This window comes from Gopherus flavomarginatus, chromosome 2 (assembly GCF_025201925.1).
Source record: "Gopherus flavomarginatus isolate rGopFla2 chromosome 2, rGopFla2.mat.asm, whole genome shotgun sequence".
In the NCBI taxonomy this organism is placed as follows: domain Eukaryota; kingdom Metazoa; phylum Chordata; order Testudines; family Testudinidae; genus Gopherus; species Gopherus flavomarginatus.
In genome coordinates this window covers 210,831,569-210,854,510 of record NC_066618.1, presented here as the reverse complement: position 1 = coordinate 210,854,510, position 22,942 = coordinate 210,831,569, and the positions used below count along the sequence as shown (strand labels likewise).

Here is a 22,942-nt window from a genome sequence, read left to right as displayed (position 1 = left end):
AAATGGAGAAGATGCAGCTTCCTTTTTATATCCATTGCCATGTGGCTTGTAATTCCTTTGTCCCAAACACAAGCTTCACAGCACAGGGCATGGAAAAGCCTTAGAGTTCTGTTCATAGGCATGTCCCTACATATCTTGCTGACTCATACGATTTATTCCCTGTACAATAAGTTAATTGTACAGCTGATGACCCTTCCTGGGGCATCAAACAGGCTAGACAATGTTGATGCCAATCTGTCTGGAGGTGTCACCCAGCAACACAGTACGAGTTTTGAAATACAGATATATTATACATATCTATAACTCACAATACAAAGGTGATACAAACATATAAACAAGATTATCATGCTTGCAAATCATAACATTTCACTGACACCTTATATGCCATACCTAATACCATTTACTGCAATTTTATCATATTGGTATTAATAATATAAATGGTCACTCATATTGCATATAGCATCACACAAGAGGTGTAATTCTTCCACTCTACTCAGCACTGATAAGGCCTCAACTGGAGTATTGTGTCCAGTTCTGGGCACCACACTTCGGGAAAGATATAGACAAATTGGAGAAAGTCCAGAGGAGAGCAACAAAGATGTTTTCAGGTCTAGAAAACATAATCTACAAGGAAAGATTGAAATAATGGACGTGTTTAGTCTGAAGAAGTGAAGACTGAGGGGAACATGATAACAATCTTCAAGTATGTAAAAGGTTGTTATAAAGAGGAGGGTGATAAATTGTTCTCCTTAACCACTGAGTTCAGGACAAGAAGTAACAGGTTTAAATTGTGACAAGGGAGATTTAGGTTAGACATTAGGATAAACTTCCTAAGTGTAAGGGTAGTTATGCACTAGAGCAATCTATCTAGGGAGGTTGTGGAATCTCAGTCACTGGAAGTTTTTAAGAATAGGTTAGACAAACACCTGTCAGGTATGGTCTAGATAATACTTAGTCATGCCTTAGTGCAGGGAACTGGACTAGTTTACCTGACAAGATCCCTTCCAGTCTTACATAACTGTGATTTTATGTGCAGTTAGGTCAATTGTATGTAATTTGCATATGACTAGGGCAGGGGTCGGCAACCTTTCAGAAGTGGTGTGCCGAGTCTTCATTTATTCACTCATTTAAGGTTTCGCGTGCCAGTAATACATTTTAACATTTTTAGAAGGTCTCTTTATATAAGTCTACAATACATAACTAAACTATTGTTGTATGTAAAGTAACTAAGATTTTTAAAAATATTTAAGAAGCTTCATTTAAAATTAAATTAAAATGCAGAGGCCCCGGACTGGTGGCCAGGACCAGGGCAGTGAGAGTGCCACTGAAAATCAGCTTGCGTGCCGAAGGCGGCATGCGTGCCATAGGTTGCCTACCCCTGGACTAGGGTGAGGTCAGAGTTAAGATGGTGTATAGGAGTTTGATTTTGGTTGGTCATGTGTTGGAACTGAAAGGGAGCAGGGTGGATTGATTTAAATAATTGATTTTAATCATGCAAGCAGGAAACCTTGATTTAAATAATTGATTTTGAATCTTGTTTTGCATTTGTACTTTTAAGTTATTTTCCAAAAGATAATTTAGTCTTTTTGGTGGTATAACCATTGGAACATGCTGGTTTGCAATCAAATATAGCATTTACACCAAATTTGATACTTCTTTTTACAAATCAGGAGGACAGGCTGTACCTATACAAAGTTATTTAAGCAATTATACAGCTTAATATAAATTTATTCTGTTTTTTAGTTTTTACATTTTTATGTTAGAAAATGGTGAATGGTACATTTCTTATTTACTAGATGCTTTTTAAAAAAATAATGATTGATATTGTCATAAATGGATAGTTAAGAGTTAATAGAACAGAAGTACTTCATGTCTCTTTTGGCTGTAAAGGGTTAACAAGATCAGTGAGCCTGGCTGTCACCTGACCAGAGGACCAATCAAGGAACAGGATACTTTCAAATCTTGAGGGAGGGAAGTTTTTGTGTGTGCTGTTAGATTTTGGTTGTTCTCTCTGGGTTCTGAGAGTGACCAGACATGCAACCAGGTTTCTCTCCAATCTCTTTGATACAGTCTCTTATATGTCCAGAATAGTGAGTACTAGGTAGATAAGGCGAGTTAGGCTTATGTTTGTTTTCTTTATTTGCAAATGTGTATTGGCTGGAAGGAGTTCAAATTTGTATTTTGCTGAAAGGATTTTAATTTGTACTTGTATAATTAGGCTGGGAGGGTATTCCCAGTGTCTATAGCTGAAAGACCCTGTAACATATTCCATCTTAAATTTACAAAGATAATTTTTACTGTTTTTTTCTTTCTTTAATTAAAAGCTTTTCTTATTTAAGAACCTGATTGTTTTTTTTTTCCTGGTGAGACCCCAGGGGACTGGGTCTGGATCCATTAGGGAATTGGTGGGGAGAAAGGAGGGAAGGGAGAGAGAAAGGTTAATTTCTCTCTGTGTTAGGATTACTTTCTCTCTCAGGGAGAGTCTGGGAGGGGGAGAGAGAAGGAGGGGGAAAGGTGGATTATCCTCTCTGTTTTAAGATTCAAGGAGCTTGAATCACAGTGATCTTCCAGGGTAACCCAGGGAGGGGAAGTCTGGGAGAGGCAACGGTGAGGGAAAGGGTTTACTTTCCTTGTGTTAAGATCCAGAGGGTCTGGGTCTTGGGGGTCCCCGGGCAAGGTTTTGGGGGGACCAGAGTGTACCAGACACTGGAATTCCTGGTTGGTGGCAGCGCTACAAGTACTAAGCTGGTAATTGAGCTTAGAGGAATTCATGCTGGTACCCCATCTTTTGGACACTAAGGTTCAGAGTGGGGAATTATGCCATGAAAGATATCAAGCTGCATTTGGATGAAAACTGGAATGAAAATTAAAAATGTACATTTTTTTTTACAAATTGTTTTATTTAACCAATAAAATAATCTTAAATGTCCTGGATACATATTTTTTTCTCTTATTAAAACCTATTTTTTCATTTAAAATTAACTGATATATTAAATGAAATATTAACTGCACTTAGTGAAATAACACATTCAACATGGACCAGATTTTCAAAGGTATTTTGGTGCCTAAAGATGAAGATTGGCAATTCTGAAAATACTACTTGGCCCTAACCTGCTTAAGTATCTAATTCACATTGAAATTAATGGGAGATGTGCTTAGACTGTTACAGGGCTTTTGAAAATCCCACTGACCACTTATCTGCATTTTTAGTTGCCTAAATACCTTTGAAAATCTGTCCCCATGTCTTTCAGAATTTTGGAATTAGTAGATCTCATATTTTCCCACCTGGTTTTAATTTGGTGCTTGGAAGAGAAAAACAAACTTCCACGCTTGTTTCCTCATTGGTTTCTTGAGTTTGAACTAGTCCAAAAGAGTGAGTAATTTGATCTTCACCTGCTAGCTAAACTGAACCCAAAAATAATTAGGACAAAATCTTTTCTGCATAACAGAAAATGAAAGTAACTACTTTTGGAAAAAAATAGCAGCATTTGCTCCACTGTATAGAGCAAGAATAATATAATTAATGTAGTATATGACGTTGTGACATTTATAAAGGTTGAGTAGACTTCAAAAGGTAAGGTTTCTCTCTTGTTCTGTATGTAACTGCATGTAAAAAACAGCACCCCTTAACTCATTACAATTTGAGGGAGACTCCTTGATGCAGCATATTATTGTTTTTATTTATTTAAATGATTTTTAATAAATGTTAGTAAGTTTTACCCTTAGCATAAGTTATCACAATTTTCAATTTAATTTTTTAAAAAACCCACAATGTACTTAATTGAAATGTTAAAAGTCCAGTTTAAATTAAAAAGATTGATATATATAAAAAAGTCAATTTTTATCCACCTTGACAGGGATTTTCCTTTAGAAAGGAGGCATATAAATTTGCTTGAGTATTATGAAATTAAATGAATGCAAGTTTAGGTCAGTGTAGATGAGAGATTGGATTAATAGGTGATTTCCTGGATTTTAGTGATTTGGTTAATAGCAAATGCATCCTGAGTGAATTTAACTTTAAGTTAAAGAACTTCTTTGCGTAGAAATGTCTTGTTTTCAATAGCAATATACAGAAATCAAAATACATACAGAAACAAGGCCAACATTTTCAAAAGGGGCCTTTCCTTTTGGGTTTATGATGTTAGAGCCATTCAGCTTTTGAAGCTCAGAATAGACAGGATCTTTTTTGCAGAACTCCTAAACTAAGTAGGACAGGTGAGTGAGAAGACCCAGTGGTGTCTAGACAAGTAGCCCAAATTATAGAAGCAACATGTGCTATTGCCAATTTGCTCAGAACCAGCCAAACATCAAAGTTTTCAGGAATGAACTGTCTTATTTTTTAAAAGCTAGGAAATTCCATACAAATAAGTGAAGAAAATGCTCAGAATTCAGTTAAATACTCACATGCCAGGAACTTGATACAATTAATGTTATTCTGCTGCCTTGTGATAGTTTTCCAGTTAACTGCCTTTTCCCTAAAATTTTAAATGCTACCTAGGGAATGTACTGGACAAGGAATTTGTCAATAACGATATACTGAGCCATTAATTGTGACAATTAAATTAGTTTATAAGAAAATGGGAAAAATGTAAGGTAGCACAACTACATAAACTTGTAGACAAAACTGTATAATATATTCAATATTACATGAACATGTAACTAAAATATATTGTAACCTGCAATACACAAGGGGACAGAATTAAGGCTTCATCTGCAACCAGGGCCAACCCTGCTAATTTGCATGTAAGTGACAGTGAAATCAAGTCTAAGTGTGAGTAAAATTATACATATATGTTTGCTGGCTAAACCTCTGTGGCATTTTTTGACTTTTTAATGCTTAACTGTGGAACCTTAAAGAATCTGTGGGAAATTAAATTTGGCACATTTAAATTTTATATAAAAATAAAGCTTTTATAAAACTAGGACCAATAAACATGTTTCCACAATCAAAAAAATTTTAAAAACATTTGTATTTAAACAAACATCTCCTGTGCAATGTTTGAAACCTAAATAATACATTAGGGAAAGTGAAACTGACTATAAACAAAATAACCAGATTTTCATTGTCAAAGTGGAGAGATATGCAAGAAATAGAGAATGAATAGCGACTGGAAAATTGAATTTTAAAAATTATTTCACTTTTAGTAGTACCCAACCTTGCAAACACTTAAGCAAGCACATGCTTAATTTTACTCTCATCTCTAGTCACAGTGAAGTTAATGAAACTAGGTTCCTAGGGGCAAGAATGGTCTTTTTGTGCTGTTTGTACAGCATCGCTCATGATGCTGGTCCATGACTAGGGTTCCTAGGTGCGATGGTAATTTAAATATTAATAATAATACCCACAAAAGTAAAGCAGCTGCAGCTATGGTTGTCGGATTAGGGGTCTAGAGTTTTAGCAGCAGCCTACATAAAAAAATATGTTTACAGACTGGCATTTTAGTGCACGGAAACATATTTAAGATGTTTTACTTTCTTTTTGAGAAGGACTCTTTGCTGTACTTAAAGGCTGGCATACACACTCGCAGTTTTGCTGTTTTTACATAAAAATGAGTGGCCTGGAACCAATTCTTCCTGCTGCCAGGGTCTCCGTTTAAAAAAACAACACCACTAGTTGCGGTCGCTTTTTTGCTTTTCCCCCTGGCGTTTGGTGCCTCGGAATAACACCAGGGCAGTGCATGTGGGGAAGGTGGAGACTGGCTCAGCTGTCAAAGGGCCAGGGTTTCAAGGAAACTGCGCAGCACGGCAAGGGAGTGCGGATTAACTACTGTGTGGGCAGTGTCTCCTGCTCGTGGTGTGTTACGCTGTATTAATCAGCCGCATCTCTCTTCCGCTGGAGCGTTAAGAGGAACGAAGCTCTCCACACTTTTCCCTGGACTGTGCCGCGGCTGCCCTGCTGAGTGGCAGCCGGGGAGCAAGTTAAGGAGGGTTTGGGGCCGTGCTGAACCGCGGGCTTTCCGATCCCCCAGCTGAGGAGAACTTTACAAGCCTTCCCGGCGGGGACCCAGGCGCACAGCACCCAACCCGGCTTTGGGGAAGGGGGAACCCCCCCCCCGCGTTTACCTCCCCCCGCATCCTCCGCAGCCGCTCAGCTCGCCGCCCAGCCCCGGAGCTGCAGCCCGGGCGCCACTCGCCCTCTAGCGGGGGCCAGGCGGCGGCGGTGCTGGCGGCTGGGCGTGACTTCAGCGCAGTCTTTAGCCCGCCTGCCGGGGGTACCGCGAGGCAGAGAGGGAGGCGAGCGAAGCGCTGGGGCTGCAGGGCTGGGGCTGCGCAACAGGACGGAAAGCGGCGGGCTGGAGGAGGCGGGGACGGGACTCCCAGGAGAGGGCAACGGCGGGACTGGGAGGCGGCTCTGCGACCCCCCTCCTTCCCCCGAAACAGGAAAACAGCGCCCCAGAGCCAGCCCCGCCCCGCCGCCGCACCCCGCCCGGCTCCAGCCTGCCCCCGGGAGCCGGCTGGCCGGGAGTGGGGCGCCTGCGAGCGCCCAGCTGCCTTGCACCTCGCGGAGCCGCGCGCGGAGCGGGGGAGACATGGGGAAAGTTGGAACTTGCCTGCTGACTTTGGCTGGACTTTTGCTGGCAGCCGGAGCGGAGCCCTTCACAGGTAAGAGGAGCCTCCCCCGTGCCCCGCTGGCTGGGAGGCTGCGGTGGGGAGCCGGTTTGCCCGCGGGGTGTGAGCCTGGGAGCGGTGGTGGACGCGAGTCCAGCCCCGGGAACCAGGGGAGGGGGAGGAGGGCAGCTCAGCGCCGACCGGTCCCGTTAGACTGGGCGCTTCGTGCCCCGGTGGAGAACAGAGAGGGGAAGGCGCTGCGTTGTTTGGAGTCAAGCGGGAGGGAGCCCCCCCTCCGGCGCACCGCACCTAGAGGCGGCAGGGGGCAGAGCCGCGGGGCCGGGGGGGGGGGGGGGGGGTTACATTATTTTATTGCTAGGGGATCTTCTTCTTTTCTTTGGCGTCTCTCCAAGTTTCCTGCCGCCCGGAGTTACTTGGAGGCGGAGTGGGGTGCGCGGAGTGCAAAGGGCCTGGGTCTCTTCCTGGGCACATCCTGGCCGGGCACGAGTGCTACAAGGTGACAAGCAAGGGTGCAGCACGCTGCGTTTAGCGGAATGCTGGCAGCCGGCTGGGCTGGGGCTTGGCCCGGGAGGGAGGCGGGCAGGGGTTGCTTGCGGAGTGGGTTGGAGTTGCACTAGATAGCCAAGCAGCGGCTGAAAATTTGGGAGAAAGAGAACTTTTGATTTCCACCAGGCAGGTCTGAGAGCCGCACCCTACCTCCAGAAAACAACGCACGGAGGGGCAACAGCAAACTTCCAGCGCCGCCCCCCCCATCGCTCTTCCTCCTTCTTTCCCATCAGTTTGTCCCGTCATCAAAGCTGAAGCTTCAGTATTAACTTAAAAATTCGCACTGCATTTAAGTGCGATTGTGCAGTGACAGCGGTTGATCAGTCTAAAAAGCTGGGGAAGGCCCCTCTTAAAAGCACAGAAGAGTCTTCAGCCTATAGTGAAAACCCTCGGAAAGGGGAAAAACTCTGTGTGTCCTAGACATGCTAGGTTTTTATGTCCATGGTGCAACTCCAGAAAATAACTTTTTTTTGTTTTGTTTTTAATTGCAATTTTAGGTTTGCCCTTCAATGTCTTTATTGGTCTGTGTATTTCCTCCCCCATCCATAACAAAATCCATCATATATTTAAAAATGTATATTAAAGAAACCTATAATTCTAGGTGGAAAGTTGGGTTGTGAAACAGTGCATTTAAGACATCTGGCCTTCACTTCATGCTAAATGTGCTTTCTGGTCGGGAGTAGTACTCTCTGCTTGACTTATTTCTGAGGTTGCTGGGTGGTTTGTATTTTGTATGTTACATGTTGCTTGCATGCAGCCTATAGTACAGCCAAGTTTTGTGCTTAAAGGATTTTTTAAAAATAAACTTATTCTGGTTCAGTGGTACATTTCGAGAACACTGTATGTTCAAGCTGTTTTTCCTCTAGTTTCTTTTGAACATTTGCAGATAAGCCGGAGGATTCAAGTGTGTGTGGGTGGGGGGAAGAGGGGGGAAATGGTCCTGAGGATTGCATTAGGATGATACCTCTTCCAGTAATATTGTTAGGATGAGGCTATCCTGAGCAGTGGGTTATAGAACCGAACTCATGTATATTAGTACTATAACTCGTTAATGTTGGAAATCTAGGGTTCGGACTTCATAGAAGCATAGGACTGGAAGGGACCCCAAGAGGTCATCAAGTCCGGCTCCCTGCGCTGAGGCAGGACCAAGTAAATGTTGACAACAAGTCTCACTTTATTAAGATAAATCCATAATGCATTCCATACCTGCATGATCTTATTACAGTTTGTTTAAAGTTAAACTAGGGCAACTATCCTTTTGTTAGATTTTTAATTTAGTTGCATGCAAGGATGTGTTAATACTTGCATTAGGGTCAAAATTTAAGTGCTGTTCATCTTGCTTCAGTACAGTCCTGCCTTAGTCTTATTGTTGTTGCTCTTGGTTATAGTATTAGTTTACATTACCACATGCTGAGAAGAAGATCGTGATGTGGAACACAAACTATTCAGAAATGTTTTTATGTTGCTTTAATGTCCTATGTATAGAGTTAGTTCAACTGTATAATTATATAGCACTCTCTGTGAACTGGCTGGGCTTTGGAGTGTTGCATGAAACTTTTTTTTTTTTTTTTAAAGCTTAATGGGCCAGTGGATATAACTGAGCACAGAATTTGGCCTACTCCGTATGGTTATTTTTTGTGTATATGTAAAAGTAAGGCATGAATTACCATGCATTTACTAAGAACAAAATTGATGAATTTTTGCTGTTGTGATACTGCATCATAAAAAGTGTCTAGGGGTTATTTTTGCTCTTTGTATGCCCTGGGAAAAAATGGTTGCTGCTGCTTTTGTTAAAAGCTTGATGCACCAGTCCCATTGATGATACATTACAATACAGTTTGTCTATGAGTTGTGTAGTTGCCTGTCTCCTGCCATAAAAGTGAGCTATGTGATCACGCTATTAAAAAAGCAAAGAAACAATCTTTTAAGCAAAGAATAGCAATGGACTGGAAAAGTAATCTTTGCAAGTTGTACTTTCATCTTTATTTTTGCACTGACTTATTTGTACAGAAGTTCATTCTGTCGTCTTCAGGTGTTCATCTTCTTATCTGGGAACTAAGGAAAAAGCAGATCTTTTTTGTTATTTAAAGTCTTGAAGCTTTCAGGTAATCTTCTGAAATTAGCTTAACAGTTAATAAAAATAGGGTTTCTGTGATGGTCTTAATTGATGAATCTGAAATTCTAGGTTCATCAATTCAAGATGAAAATGATCATAAGAAATAAAACTCAGGAAACAATAACGAAGATAGCCCAGTGGTTTGAGCATTGGCCTGCTAAACCCAGGGTTATGAGTTCAGTCCTTGAGGGGGGTCATTTAGGAATCTGGGGCAACAATCAGTACTTGGTCCTGCTAGTGAAGGCAGGGGGCTGGACTTGATCACCTTTCAGGGTCCCTTCCAGCTCTATGAGATAGGTATATCTGATTTAAAAAGAAAACATTGGTTGTCTGGAGCAGTTAAAAACAAACCTAGGATTGTTATTCAAAAGCATGGTGTATTAGTCCTTACAATAGTCTTTTTTTGAGAAGCACTTTAATTTTTAAAATAATTACTTCCCTTAATAATTTAACAGGTTTTTCTTCATTTTAGTTTGACTGTGTATTTAATGGCCCTATATGAAGACTGATTTCTAAAATTACAAAAGTTTGTAAACACCGAGAGGTAGGATTATTGTGGTTATATGAAATCCTAATTTGAATTCATAGTATTTCTTCTTTCGTCTCTTTGGTAGATTACTCAGACTAGAAGAATCAAACTATTTCTGAAAATGATATGGGTCAAACAAAAATATGATGCAAGCTGTAGCGTTCCAAAGAATGTTGTAAGCCTAAATGTCACCTTTTATATAAAATGAAAGGTCTAGACATAATGAGCTCTGTCAAATATAAAAATGCTTAACTGAAATTGAAGGTAGAGACGTAGTAGAATTCAAAATCTATGCATTTTTATAAAAGCATCATGTTTCTCATAAACTTAAATACACACATCCTTCTGAAATTGGTACTTTTTGCTTATAACCCAGGCTTGTCCTAGAGAGAGGCCCATTATTAGATTGTGCCGTATTTTGTTGTTGTTGTAGAAATTGACTGTCAAGTTGTATGTCAACTAATTTTTTACCCATAATTGTTTTTTTTTCACCTGTATCTGATGAGTCCAACTGCAATTTAAAACAACAACAAAAAGTCTGGCTGAAAAGTGTGTGTAAGTAGGTCAGGGGTAACTTGTCTGGTGCCAGTACTAACTCTGATTATGAAGAAAATAATTTAAAATAAAGTGCCTTACAAAAATTGGAAATATTGCCTTGCCTGTCACATTTTCATTTCTTTGGGCAGGGACTATGTAAATAGGAATCTCAAATTTTTCACAATAAAATCTGCAACAACACACAGTAATCAGCACTCATAAGGGAACAGTTAACTCACTGGGCTTTAAACTTCATAAGGATACTACTGATATTTGGTCACTGAAAAGAAAGAAGATATACTCAGATCCATAAGTGCTCTCTTAGCTGAAATGAAAATTCTGGTACAGTGAAATATGTAGATGTTGATAGAACATTAACCTGATTTAAGTTTGTTTTTTTGCTTTTGTAAATTAGGCCAGGCCTACACTTGGAAGGCTTTACTAGTATGCTTATATCTGCACAGCACTTCTGCTTTGGATGTAGGTTATACTGGCAGAAGTGCACTTCTGCCAGTATAAACCTATTCCAGTCTAGTGCTCGTCTGCCCCTCTTCTCATTCCTTATAGGTGAAATAAGCTATACCAGCAAATGTATAACCGTGTCTACGCTAGGGGTTTCTGCTAGCTCAGCTATGTCATTCAAAGATCACGTCTCACTACATACAACTCTGGCCAACACAGCAAAGGTTTGTAGTGTAGACCAGGCCTCAGTGAACCAAACCAAAGCCATTGCAATCTAAGGTCCTCCTGCTGTAACTCCAGGAGTCACATGTGTAAATGGTATCTCATTGATTTCAATGTGGCTACTCGTGAGTAAAGTTGCAAATGTATGTAAAAATTTGAAGGATCAGGCCCTAAGTGCATAATTATTTAAAAAAAATTGAAATCATAAACAAGTGCTCTTGAGTAATATAAACATAAACACATCTTTTGCTGTAAACTGAAACAATACTTGTGATGTTTCATATTAAATAATTATTTAGGTATTAAGCTTTAATATTTTATGTGAGAAAGGTATTTCTACAAAAAGAAAGTGTTCATATTTTTCTAACCATTATTGCTATTCTGACCTTGTGTGCATATAACAAGTTAAATAAAACCATATCAGTCTTAGTTTTGTGTTACTTATTAAAAATTAAAGCTTTTCTGTTAAGTCATTGATTAAGACGATGGTATTATTATGATAATAAATGGGAAAAAGTATACGCTACAGGATATTACAAGGAGGTTATGACACTGAAAAATTCCTATAATGTCTCTTTGGTCTCACAGTTGAATCATCAGAATCCATGGGAACAAAAATTACAGTTTCTTGAAACAACCCAGCAGGATATAATATTTTTGAAAGTAGTATTTTTAATGCTCATGGAAGCTGCTGGATTGACAGCAGTAAGGACTGAATCCCCTGTCTAGCCACAGAATATGTGCAGGGTGAATTGAATAAACTTCTTCACACCCCTTCCAAGTCACGGTCAAATTACATTACTGGAATGTATTGAAGGTAGTTCATTTTCCATGCGTATTCATTCATCATCGGGGATAATGGATAAGTGTGCCAACCAGTTGTAATGCGTGCACCTGCCCTGCTCACTAGAAATTGGACTGAGACAATCAGCTCACTTCATATAAATCACTGACCACGCATCTGAAAATAATTGGTATGGATTCGATTTGGCAACCCGGAGAAGTAATCTCCATGGACCTGATCTAAAGCCTATTGAAGTCAGTGAGATCGGGACCCATACACCAGTCCTCTAGATCACTTGTAATTTTATATTAATGAATCATTTGAGAGAATGTTTTTTAATTTAGGGGCTATTGCCAAAATACTTACTTGATGTTTTAACAATCTTGCCTTGAGTAATGACAAACATCTAGAACTATGAGACTTCCTAAATGTGACATTAGCACTAAACAGTTTAAAAGATACATAGCTTTGAAAATTCTAGCCATGGTAAGCTATTTGTATACTGTTGTAATAAAATTAAACCTTGATATTTTTTTCTTTTTCTTTTTCAGTTCACTGATAGTGTAACCTTATCAATGCATATGTTAAGGACAAAGTCTTTCTGACAAGTTTGGCATTCCTTTTTAAAAATAATTTGTTAATAATAATTCTACTGTTTTACTTCTCCCACTCCATTATTTTCAGCTTCCCCCCACCTCCCTTTTCTGATTTCACCTATGCAAAATTACCAGTGTTTTTAGTTGTAGTGTTTTGCCTGCTGTGATCTGTTGCTGATCACTAGGTGTAGCTGCATCTCTAAATCCACTTTTTCCAAGCAAAGAAAGATGAAGGATTGTAAACTGGGTTTTCTGAGCTAGCTCGAAGTGTAGAATACTGTGTCTTTGTAGCCATATAAAACTCTGATCTGACAGAAATTTGCGAGCACAGGTTTGAGGTTATACAGATTAGCTGTTGGTTAATTTTGCAAAAAGGCAGCTTTCTTGGAGTATGTTCTAGTGACATTCAGCATTTGACTGAACAAAAAGCAGAGAATGGGGGATGAATGTGCCTGTGTAGTAAATGCAGTGCCTATAATCAGATTACAACAAAGTGCTAATATTTGCTAGTGGCTTAAATGTAGAAGTAGTAACTGATAAGAGTATCTTACATGTATGCCTGGGAAGTATTGTAAGGTTATATTTTATGCCTCTGGATAGATTCATAAATCCGTCTTCAATAACAGTTTAAGTATTTGCTCAAAGTTACTTTTTTTTTTTTTTTTAAAGGTTGATGTCCTGACAATTGAATTCTAAATTGACTTTGGAATGGCTGTGGGGTGGATATTGAGTGTTGTATGGGGTTTTAGTCATTTGAGTTGCATTAAGTTTACTAAGAATTGCATGGATAAATCTCTGCCTGCACTGTGCTACAAAAAATGTAGAGAGAAATATATGTCTATGTACAGGATTTTTTATTGACATTTCTAAGACTAATAGAGCAAATCCAAATTTTTTTTTAAGCTTTATGAAACTTGAGTATCTGTTAGCTGCGGGGAATGGGAAATAGTGTCTATTGCTCTGCAGTGACCCTTTGCCAATTAAGGAGTGATGGTAAGGACCAGAGTCCTGTCCTGGTTTACTGAGACAAAATAATGGTCATGTTAAAGGGGAGTTCTACAGACACTAGAATTAAAGTTATAAGATTTTGGGGGGGAGGGGGCGGGAAATGTGAGATTTCCAGAGCTTTGTGAAGGAATTGGTGAAATCCATGGAGGGGGAAGGGAGGGAGCATATGGAAGATTTCTTATATCAGGGGTAGGCAACCTATGGCATGTGTGCCGAAGGTGGCACAAGAGCTGATTTTCAGTGGCACTCTCACTGCCCAGATCCTGGCCACTGGTCCGGGGGGCTCTGCATTTTAATTTAATTTTAAATAAAGCTTCTTAAACGTTTTAAAAACCTTATTTACTTTCTATACAACAATAGTTTAGTTATATATTCTAGACTTATAGAAAGAGACCTTCAAAAAACATTAAAATGTGTTACTGGCACCTGAAACCTTAAATTAGAATGAATAAATGAAGACTCGGCACACCACTTCTGAAAGGTTGCCGACCCCTGTCATATAAATAAAAGTATTAAATAACAGCTAGAAAACATGCCTTGAAATGTTTTTATTATACTTATTTTTATTTTCTTAATTTTGTACAGGCCTTGTTTTTTTCATAGTATATAAAATAGTCTTGAGGATTAGTCAAAACTTTGTTTTGCAACAGCTTTACATAGTAGCAGTTGGTTGTTTTTTTTGCATGTGTCATTGTGTGATGTTAATGATTAATGTGTAGAAAGCCGTGAAAACAATGTCCTCCTTAAGAACCTTATTTTCTGCACATATTTGCACTCTGTTTCTGAACTTAGGTGTCCTAATATGCAACACCAGAAGCTGTCGCTACATGAGGGCTTTTTTCTGCAGTATGCAGCTATTCTTATTATAACTGTCTTTTTATGACATTCTTTTGTAAGGCAATAGCATGACATTTGTATTTTTGCTTTCAATTAAGTAATATCTAATTACTTCTTTCTTCACTCTATTTTGGTGTAATTTCTCCTACCAATTGCTTTATCTCTTAATGTACTTCTATATGAAATATAATACATATGATTATTATTTATGAGCAATTTGTACCATATTTATTAAGAGGAGACTTGCTACGGGACTTGTGCTTCTAAAGTCCTTAGATGCTTTGAAAAATGTCCTTAAATAACTAATTTATATAGTTCTTTGGCTTTATTTAAAAAAAATGGAAAGAATGGATTTGACTTTGAAGACCTTTTTGAAACTTTTTGCTGTAACTATACTTACATCTGCAAATTTGACACCATCAGCTCAGGATTGAACAAAGACTGTGAATGGCTTGCCAACTAGAGAACCAGTTTCTCCTCTCTTGGTTTTCACACCTCAACTACTAGAACAGAGCCTCATCCTCCCTGATTGAACTGACCTCGTTATCTCTAGCTTGCTTGCTAGCATATATATACCTGCCCCTGGATATTTCCACCACATGCATCTGAAGAAGTGGGTATTCACCCACGAAAGCTCATGCTCCAAAACGTCTGTTAATCTATAAGGTGCCACAGGATTCTTTGCTGCTTATACTTACATAGATTCCTTATTTATAATAACCATTTGCAGTCATGCTGATTTTAAGGTAAAATTCTTCCCTTGAAATAAAAATAGGAAAAAGTCTGAGAGAGTTTCAGCATACTTATGTACCCCAAGAGAATAACGGAATTTATAAAGTATTCTGCCATGTGATATTTATCATGGATCTGTTCTTGTGCATTAGCCTGTGGTAAATAATGAAGAGGACAGGTCACTAACTCAGAGCGATCCAGATCGTTTGGTAAACTGGGTGCAAGCAAACAATATAAGTTTTAATATGGCTAAATGTTAGGGACAAAGAATGTAGGCCATACTTGTGGGATGGGGGATTTTATCTTGGGAAGCAGTGACTCTGAAAAAGATTTGGGGGTTATGGTGGATAATCATCTGACCATGAGCTCCCAGTGTGATGCTGTGACCAAAAGATGTTATCTTGGGATGCATAAACAGGGGAATCTTGACTGGAGTAGAGAGGATATTTTATTATATATTTGGCATTGGTGTGATCATTACTGGAATTACCGGTTCTGGTATCCACAATTCAAGAAGGGTATTTTTAAATTGGAGAGGGTTCAGAGAAGAGCCACGAGAATGATTAACAGATTAGAAAACATGTCTCCCAGTGAGAGACCCAAGGAGCTCAATCTAAATATCTTAACAAAGAGAGGGTTAAGGGGTGACTTGATTACAGTCTACAAGTATCTACATGGGGAACAAATATTTAATAATGGGCACTTCAGTCTAGCAGAGAAAGGTAAAACATGATCCAGTGGATCCGGAAGTTGAGCTAAAGAAATTCAGACTGCATATAAGATGTGAATTTTTAATGAGAGTAATTAACCATTTACCAAGGATTGTGGTGGATTCTTCTTCACTGACAATTTTTTAAATCAAGATTGGATGGTTTTCTAAAAAGATGTTCTAGGAATTATTTTGCGGAAAGTTCTAAGGTCTGTGCTAAACAGGAGGTCAGACTAGATAATCACAATGGTTCGTTCTGGCCTTAGAATCTGATTTGGCTTTGACTGAATAATTAATTTCCATTTCTAATACATATATTTCCGTACTTTATAGATCATTGTAATCCATACCCTGGTTTAGAGACCCAGATCTTCTAGAAACAGTGCCTGGTTCACGTTTTCCCTTAGGGCAATATTTTGCATTTTCCTTGATATAGCTGAAAGTATTTTGGTTTTTTTGGAGTTTATTTTGGACTTGTTTAAGTCATCCATCGGAACAGCTAAGTGAGCTGATCCTTCTAAATTATTCTACAGTGGTTGGTATTTGTTTGTGGTCATAAAATAAACCCACAATCACCAGTTTCAGATGATTGTATGAATACATCTTCAAGTTTTGGTGTAAACCATTATGTTAAGATCAAACCCATTCTGTTTTTCAGGCTTTACCATATGGAAAAAGATATTCAATACTGGAGAAAGGCAGAATGCTGGCTGCTGATGATTTAAATGCAAAAGTTGGTACTATCTCCTCAAGATACATACTGTCCTCCATCTGCATTAGTAATCCCATTGATATCAGTGGGAGTTCTTTACATGGGCTCAGGGCAGCATGCTACTCTTCGGGTACATCTATACTACCCGCTGGATTGGCGGGTAGTGATCGATCTATCGGGGATCGATTTATCGTGTGTAGTGTAGATGTGATAAATCGATCCCTAATCACTCTGCCGTCGACTGCTGAACTCCAGCAGTGCGAGAGGTGGAAGCAAAGTTGACGAGGGAGCCGTGGCCATCGATCCAGTGCCACGACGACGCAAAGTAAGTAATTTTTTAATTCGATCTAAAATACGTTGACTTCAGCTACGCTTTTATTGTAGCTGAAGTTGCATATCTTAGATCGACTATTGCCTCCCGGCAGTGTAGACCAGGCCTCAGATGCGGGGCTGCTTCCAAGTTTTAATGAAGTGCAGTTCAGAGCTGATAGCACAATTTTGTGGCAAACTTAAAAGTAGGGAATATTATAAAGGTTGATAGGCCACTTTCTATATCTGGTTGCAATGTCTGTTCCATCCTCTTACCTGTGGTTTTGCTTCATTCCAAAATATAGATTTCAATATTACCCATTTCCTCCTGTGTCCTCTGACACACTAAAAATAAAATAAATTTTAAAAGGCCAGAAGATCATACTCACCAGCAACTCTGCAGTCTGTTTATAGAGTGCTTGCAAAATAGAGAAAATATTTGTGCAAGGTTATTTCTTTCACCTTGGACTTGCGGGGTGTGTGTGTGTGTACATACATGTATAATTTAAATTATGGTTATCTTGATGTTACCATCAAATGAAACACTAAAATGCAGTATCTAAAAGTTTTTTACTAGAGCTTTTGGAAGTTTGAAGTGCTGCATGATGATTTATATAATCCCTCTTTGTTTTATAGTTTAAGATATAATGTGAAATCCTAGCTCCATAAAGGAAATGAGAGTTTGGCTATTGGCTTCAGTGGGGCCAGGATTTCTCAGAGATCTTAACAAATCCTAGAAATTTTGTACTTACGTCTGGGGAAATAGGAAATAGAAGGACAGACTGACTCAGACATATGTAGGAACTAAAATATTCAGTGGATACCCTCTAACATTTTGAGAATTATTCTAGTTCTTTTTCCCCTTTACCTACCTACCCTTTTCTGAAATCTACTAAAAAAACTAAGGGGCTTTCAGCTGTCGCATTTGAACTGCATTTTCCCTTTGACTTCTCCTTCAGCGGTGGTTACTAAAACACAAGCCAGCCTTTCATTACAAGATGGATTTAATGGTGTCTTCTAAGAATAACTGTAAGGCAGGGGTAGTCAAATTTTTTTTTTTGTCAAGGTTCAAATTTCTTTGTCAAGGTTCAGACTCCAGAGAAAATAAAATAAACAATAATGGTAACTATAAGTAAATAGAGTTCAGGGTCCATTCAACAGTAGTTGGTGGTTCGAATTTGGCCTGCAGTCCTCTTGTAGACTAACCCTGTTGTAAAGAGTTCTGCTGTTGATGCCCTTTTCTATGTATCTCAAGAATATCCTGTTTGAGGCATGCATTCTTTTCAGCACTGTCCCAGAAGACAAAACACAAGGTTACTTGCACTTTTAAAACTATTCGTTAGGGAGGTTCCCACTAATAGTTAACAGGCAGGTCAGCCCCTGATGTCTTTTTAAATTAACAAACAAAAAACCTCACAATGAATGAACAAGTATTTATTTAAAAATGAAAAGTTGAAAATGAGAAGTTTAGGGCCATAAATTGTATGATATGACTGTACTCTGTTTATGGTGACAGTATAGGACGTGGATTGAGGACGGCATGAAAGGCCCCCGAGAGGTATCATTTGTGTTTACTTTCAATACTGTCTTTGAGAGTTGCATACGTATACCTAGGGCAATAAGGGTTTTATGTAGATTACTCTGATGTTTTGGATGTTGAAGATGTTCGCCTCTGCTTTGATGTACTCTGCGGTGTCTTTAAGAAAAGGTAAGTCCTTTAAAAGATATATACTGTACATTGAAACATCCTGAGGTCTAGAAGCAGTGGTGAATTAGCCAGTTGGGGGCCCCTGGAAAAATGGATGCCCCTGTGCCCCAACCTGCTTCACCTGCCTGCCTGGCACTCCTTTTCTTAAAGACACCACAGAGTAAATCTCTCTTCCCCCACTGTGCCCGCCCGGTGCTCCTGCTGGGGAACAGGGGAAGCCCTGCATCCCGACCTCACTCCCCGGTAGGAGTGCTGAGCCGTGGGGGTGGGGCAGACCCCCACACCCTGACCCCATTTCCCTGGCAGGAGCGCTGGTGGAGTGTGGACTGTAGGCGGAAGGGATGGGGAGGGTCCCAGAAACCCCTAATCCACCTCTGTCTAGAAGCCCAGGACTAATAGAAGTGTCATCTGGGTGAGTAAGATATTGGCTTTCCTGCCTGCTAGACAAGGACAGTAGGGGAGACTAGGGCAGGCTGTCTTGAAATCAGACACAGCAGTATGTAGTGGGCTATTCAGAGAGAATAGTGGCTGTTGGGGCTGAGAAGGAGTGGAGCAGAGAACTGAGCTTTCAGGTGTAGGAAAATAAGGGGCTCAACAGAGCAACAGAAATCAGCTGCCAGTCAGAAGAGTGAATAGGAGGCGGAAAGGCTGGGCGGAGCAATAGAATTGAAATGCCAGTCAGAGGAGAGGAAGATGTCATATGCACAAGTAAATGGGGACAGTAGGTGCAGAGACAAATGTGCTCCTGAGGAAGCCTCAATTTCAGTGTGTGTTTTTTTGTTAGTTCACTAATCAGAAGTCTGTGGTGACTGGGGGAGGGGAAAGATTGAGGTTGAGCTTTCAGCTAGTCAGGTAGCTATCCTTGCCAGAAAATTAAGCAAAAGTTTAATTTGCTATCAAAGCCAGAGTAAGTAGTAAAAGAAACTGTCTGATTTCCTGCTGGTGCAAAACAACCGTATTGATTTTTAGGAGGGAGATGTCCTTTTTCTAATACTTTATTACAGGCTTGCAGTTGAAGACATAGCTGCTGATGTTTGTGCAAAAAAAATTACTTTTAACATCAGTCCTCAATCATACATGTTGTTGTTACACACAGACTGTTTTAAATACATGTGTATAAAATGCACTGTTGGATGATTTTTAAAATGAAGTATTGAAAAATGTTTGGAATATATCAATTTACCTAAACAAATATGGGCTTGAATCAATGGAGTAGAGTACTGAAGTCCTGCAAAGGAAGCATCAGGAGCATGACAAAGGAGAATATGTGGGAAACTTAAACATAAATGCGTTTCCCACAATTACAAAAAACATTTATTTTTGTCATTAATTTGCAGTAATGTGTAGGAAGTAGGAAAAGCTTTCTGGTGAGGGCTGGTGTTTTGTAAGTGGATAGTACAATACCTTTAGAATTGTACTTTTACATGTATGTGAACTCTCTGCTGCTAGTGTGGCAGCAAAAATGTCTTTGTCCACCAGAATCTCATATGACCAGATTGCTCTATGAAATGAAACATCTGGAGAACTTAAAGTGTACCATCTTATTTTGTGACTTGTGTAAACAGTTTTAAACATGATTTCAGCTTTAGAGATTTTTTTTAAATACTCTCCAATTTACAGAACACAGTTTGCCTTAATGGAGTCAGATTTCAAGATTAACACCTATAGAGTGAAATATTCTGTAGTTGCTTTCCATAGTATCTTAAGGCTTTTCTATACTATACTATAAGTCCACATAGGAGTTTATACTGAAATAACTTTTCTGGAATAATTATTCTGGAGTAACTGTTTTGGTAAATTTCCAAGTGTAGATATGCCCTTAGGAATGCACACAAAAAGTTAAATGCATGACTGTTGGCTGATGGATTCACTAACAGATTTGTTGCTGAACAATGATCCGTATACGTTAAATTTATTCAGGGAAGGAAACAGTTATTTTCTTTGATGTAGAAGACTCATAATCTGGGACAACTGATGATGATATCTGTAGGGTTGAAACAGCTTGAGGTGCTGTGAACTTCAGAGCAGCAGGGCTGGCTCTAGACCAAATGGTGCCCCAGGAGATGAGTGTCTTTGATGTCCCCCCTCCATTTGTTAAAATTTTTAATACCTTATTTTTTTATTACATGTGTAGCCCATTTCACGACTTTGATGCATGATTTATCCCTTTCATATAAGATAAATTTGCACACTAGGATCTGTAAATCTGTTTTTATTCATGCCATATATAAGCAAATAAAAAAATTCTTCCTTCTAAGCTTATAGAAACTTTTTAATTCCAGAAATAACTGAAATGTAGTAACATCAAGAATTTGAAATGAGCACCAACATTGGGTAGACCAGTATTAAATAGTGTTATAGTAGGTGACAGCCTCAGAATGTTAAGCCTAGTCCTTTAGTTAAAAATGTTGCTTTTTTTCATCTTTGCCCTTATGAACTGCAGCACTGAATCAGAGAGATCCAAAGCGATAAAATAACAAGCAATGCTAGTCTCTCATCAGCCATCATCTATCGAAGATATGTTTTAATGAGCCCGAGCTTTGAAAAGCTGAGCTCACCACTTGCGACTGTGACCGGCAGTGTGAGCAGAATCCTCAAAGCTATCCACACATTACGATAAGTGTCCTTCAGCTCTGCATCATGAATGAATTGGAGAACTTGAAATGGAGAGTGTTTCCTGTGTGGCAAAATGTGATGGAGGTTGTCCAATTTGATATAGAGGTCTTTATCTTTGACGTCTGAACATTCCCCATGTGTCAGCCTCTGTTGAAGGTCTGTACAGTTGTTCAAGAGTGTTTTCCTGGCAGCTTTTGAAGGCCGTACAATCCCCACCCAGATCTTTTCGTGGTGCTTCATTTGTCTAAATGTTTTTATTCAATGGACACTTGAGCAGTGTCAGTGAGCGTGGAAAAAACCTCCCTCTTGAATTTTCTTCTGAGCTTCCCATTGCCTCATCTCTTCCATTGTAACCAAACTGTCCCTTCTTCTGATGAATACACGTTTCCTTGAAGACAGGCTCAACTCTTAAATTTTCTGTCATTTCTTTGGCAGCAGTGATAGCATCTTCAACTTTATCCTTGTAGGCCAAAATGCAATCAAGGCAACTTCTTATCACAATAGTAGCGGTTGTGATGTCCATCAAGTGAGTTTGTATTGTCTTGCTTACAGCATTTACTTGTAAAGGATATCATGCCAAACCACAACTGAGACCAGAAATTTGAAGTCTGTGATCTGGTTTGCCAGGCTTTGTGCGTCATGTTAGATTTCAGCCTTAGCTTTACTCGACTGCACCAGTTACATCAGGGTGTCGTAAACCTCAGTCACTTGATACCTCACTGGCCTTACATTGGCAATGCGACTTTCCCAGTGAGTGTTACTTAGTGGCTTCATGGTCAGCTTTGTAACCTTGTACATGAGGTTTTTCCTCCTGATACTTGATGCTGAAAACAGGACATATATACTTTATAGTACTCTGAAGAGAGATCCTGAATCTAAAGAAGATGACGCTGCATCTGACACAACCAGGTTGAGGGAATGGCAGTCATAAGGCACAAAGAAAGCGCTTCGATTCAGCACAAGGATCCTTGCCTGGATGCCATTGTTCATGTTCTCTTTGGCTGCGGCAGTCCCGAAGCTTTATTTAATTCTTATTCAAAATGTTCATAAACGGTTCTGTTAGGAATTTTCCAGTAGTCATCTGCAGACCGGAAACCAAAAAGTGTTTTTACTTGGGTACAGCCATCCAGGTCATCAACAAATCTTACTGTAAATGACGTCTTTACACTGACTAATCTTAGGCGTGCAGTCCAGTATTACGGTGTGGTACTTCGTTTTGCTGAGCTTCATCAATGTGTTATCAAGCACCTTCCTTGTCATAAGGTCAATCAGTTAGTTTTGAATTGGTTTTGCTGCAGTCATGGTCCATAGCTTCTTTGCAAACTACTTGACGTTGGTGTTCCTGCATGACATCATCGTATTTCCCAAGGAGCTCTACCAAACTGAGGAAATTACCATTATGTTCAGTGAGCAATTTATCCGAGTCCCGGAAAGCCAAATTATTCTTTGCAAGGAAGAGGGTAATTGAGATCAGATGAGATCCTTGAGCAGTTCCTCCAGTGCTGGATTTCTACCTTAATAATGTGCTGGTTTTCTGTGTTTATGCATTTATTCAGCTTGAACCTGGACTTGAGCTCCATCCATTTGGAGGCCATAAAATGGTCGGGTGACTTTTCATGTTGCTTCAGAGCATCAGCTAAATTATGTCAGTAACTGTACCCAGAAAGCACAAGGAATAATTTGGTATTCTTGTCAAATATTGTGCAACAAAAACAGAATACTTTGAGTTGATTTTGAGTAAATTAGCTAACACCGATTCAGTTTCTCACCATTCTTGAGTACTCTTTCGCAGTGTGACTTTGAGAAGTGTCACTTCTGCTCAGTGACTGGAAATGTCATATCTTTGGTTTTGTGTTTGCCCAGCCCATTCAAAATGATATAATCAATAAAGGCAGAGTTTAGGATCGCCGCCGGTCACAAAGCAGAATCTGATGTATCTATTTGTGGTG

General features: G+C 39.4%; 1 protein-coding gene across 7 annotated transcripts in view; it reads left to right on the top strand.

Annotated features, from left to right (window-relative positions):
* Positions 1 to 6,192: 6,192 nt before the first annotated feature.
* The window catches only part of PTPRM (protein tyrosine phosphatase receptor type M), a 729,462-nt gene continuing 712,712 nt past the window's right edge, over positions 6,193 to 22,942 (top strand). For all 7 annotated transcript variants that reach the window (XM_050942101.1, XM_050942100.1, XM_050942099.1 and 4 more), the window contains exon 1: positions 6,193 to 6,603. In XM_050942101.1, the coding sequence (XP_050798058.1) occupies positions 6,531 to 6,603 (73 nt within the window). In that variant the 5' untranslated portion in view covers positions 6,193 to 6,530. The remainder of the gene's footprint in view (positions 6,604 to 22,942) is intronic.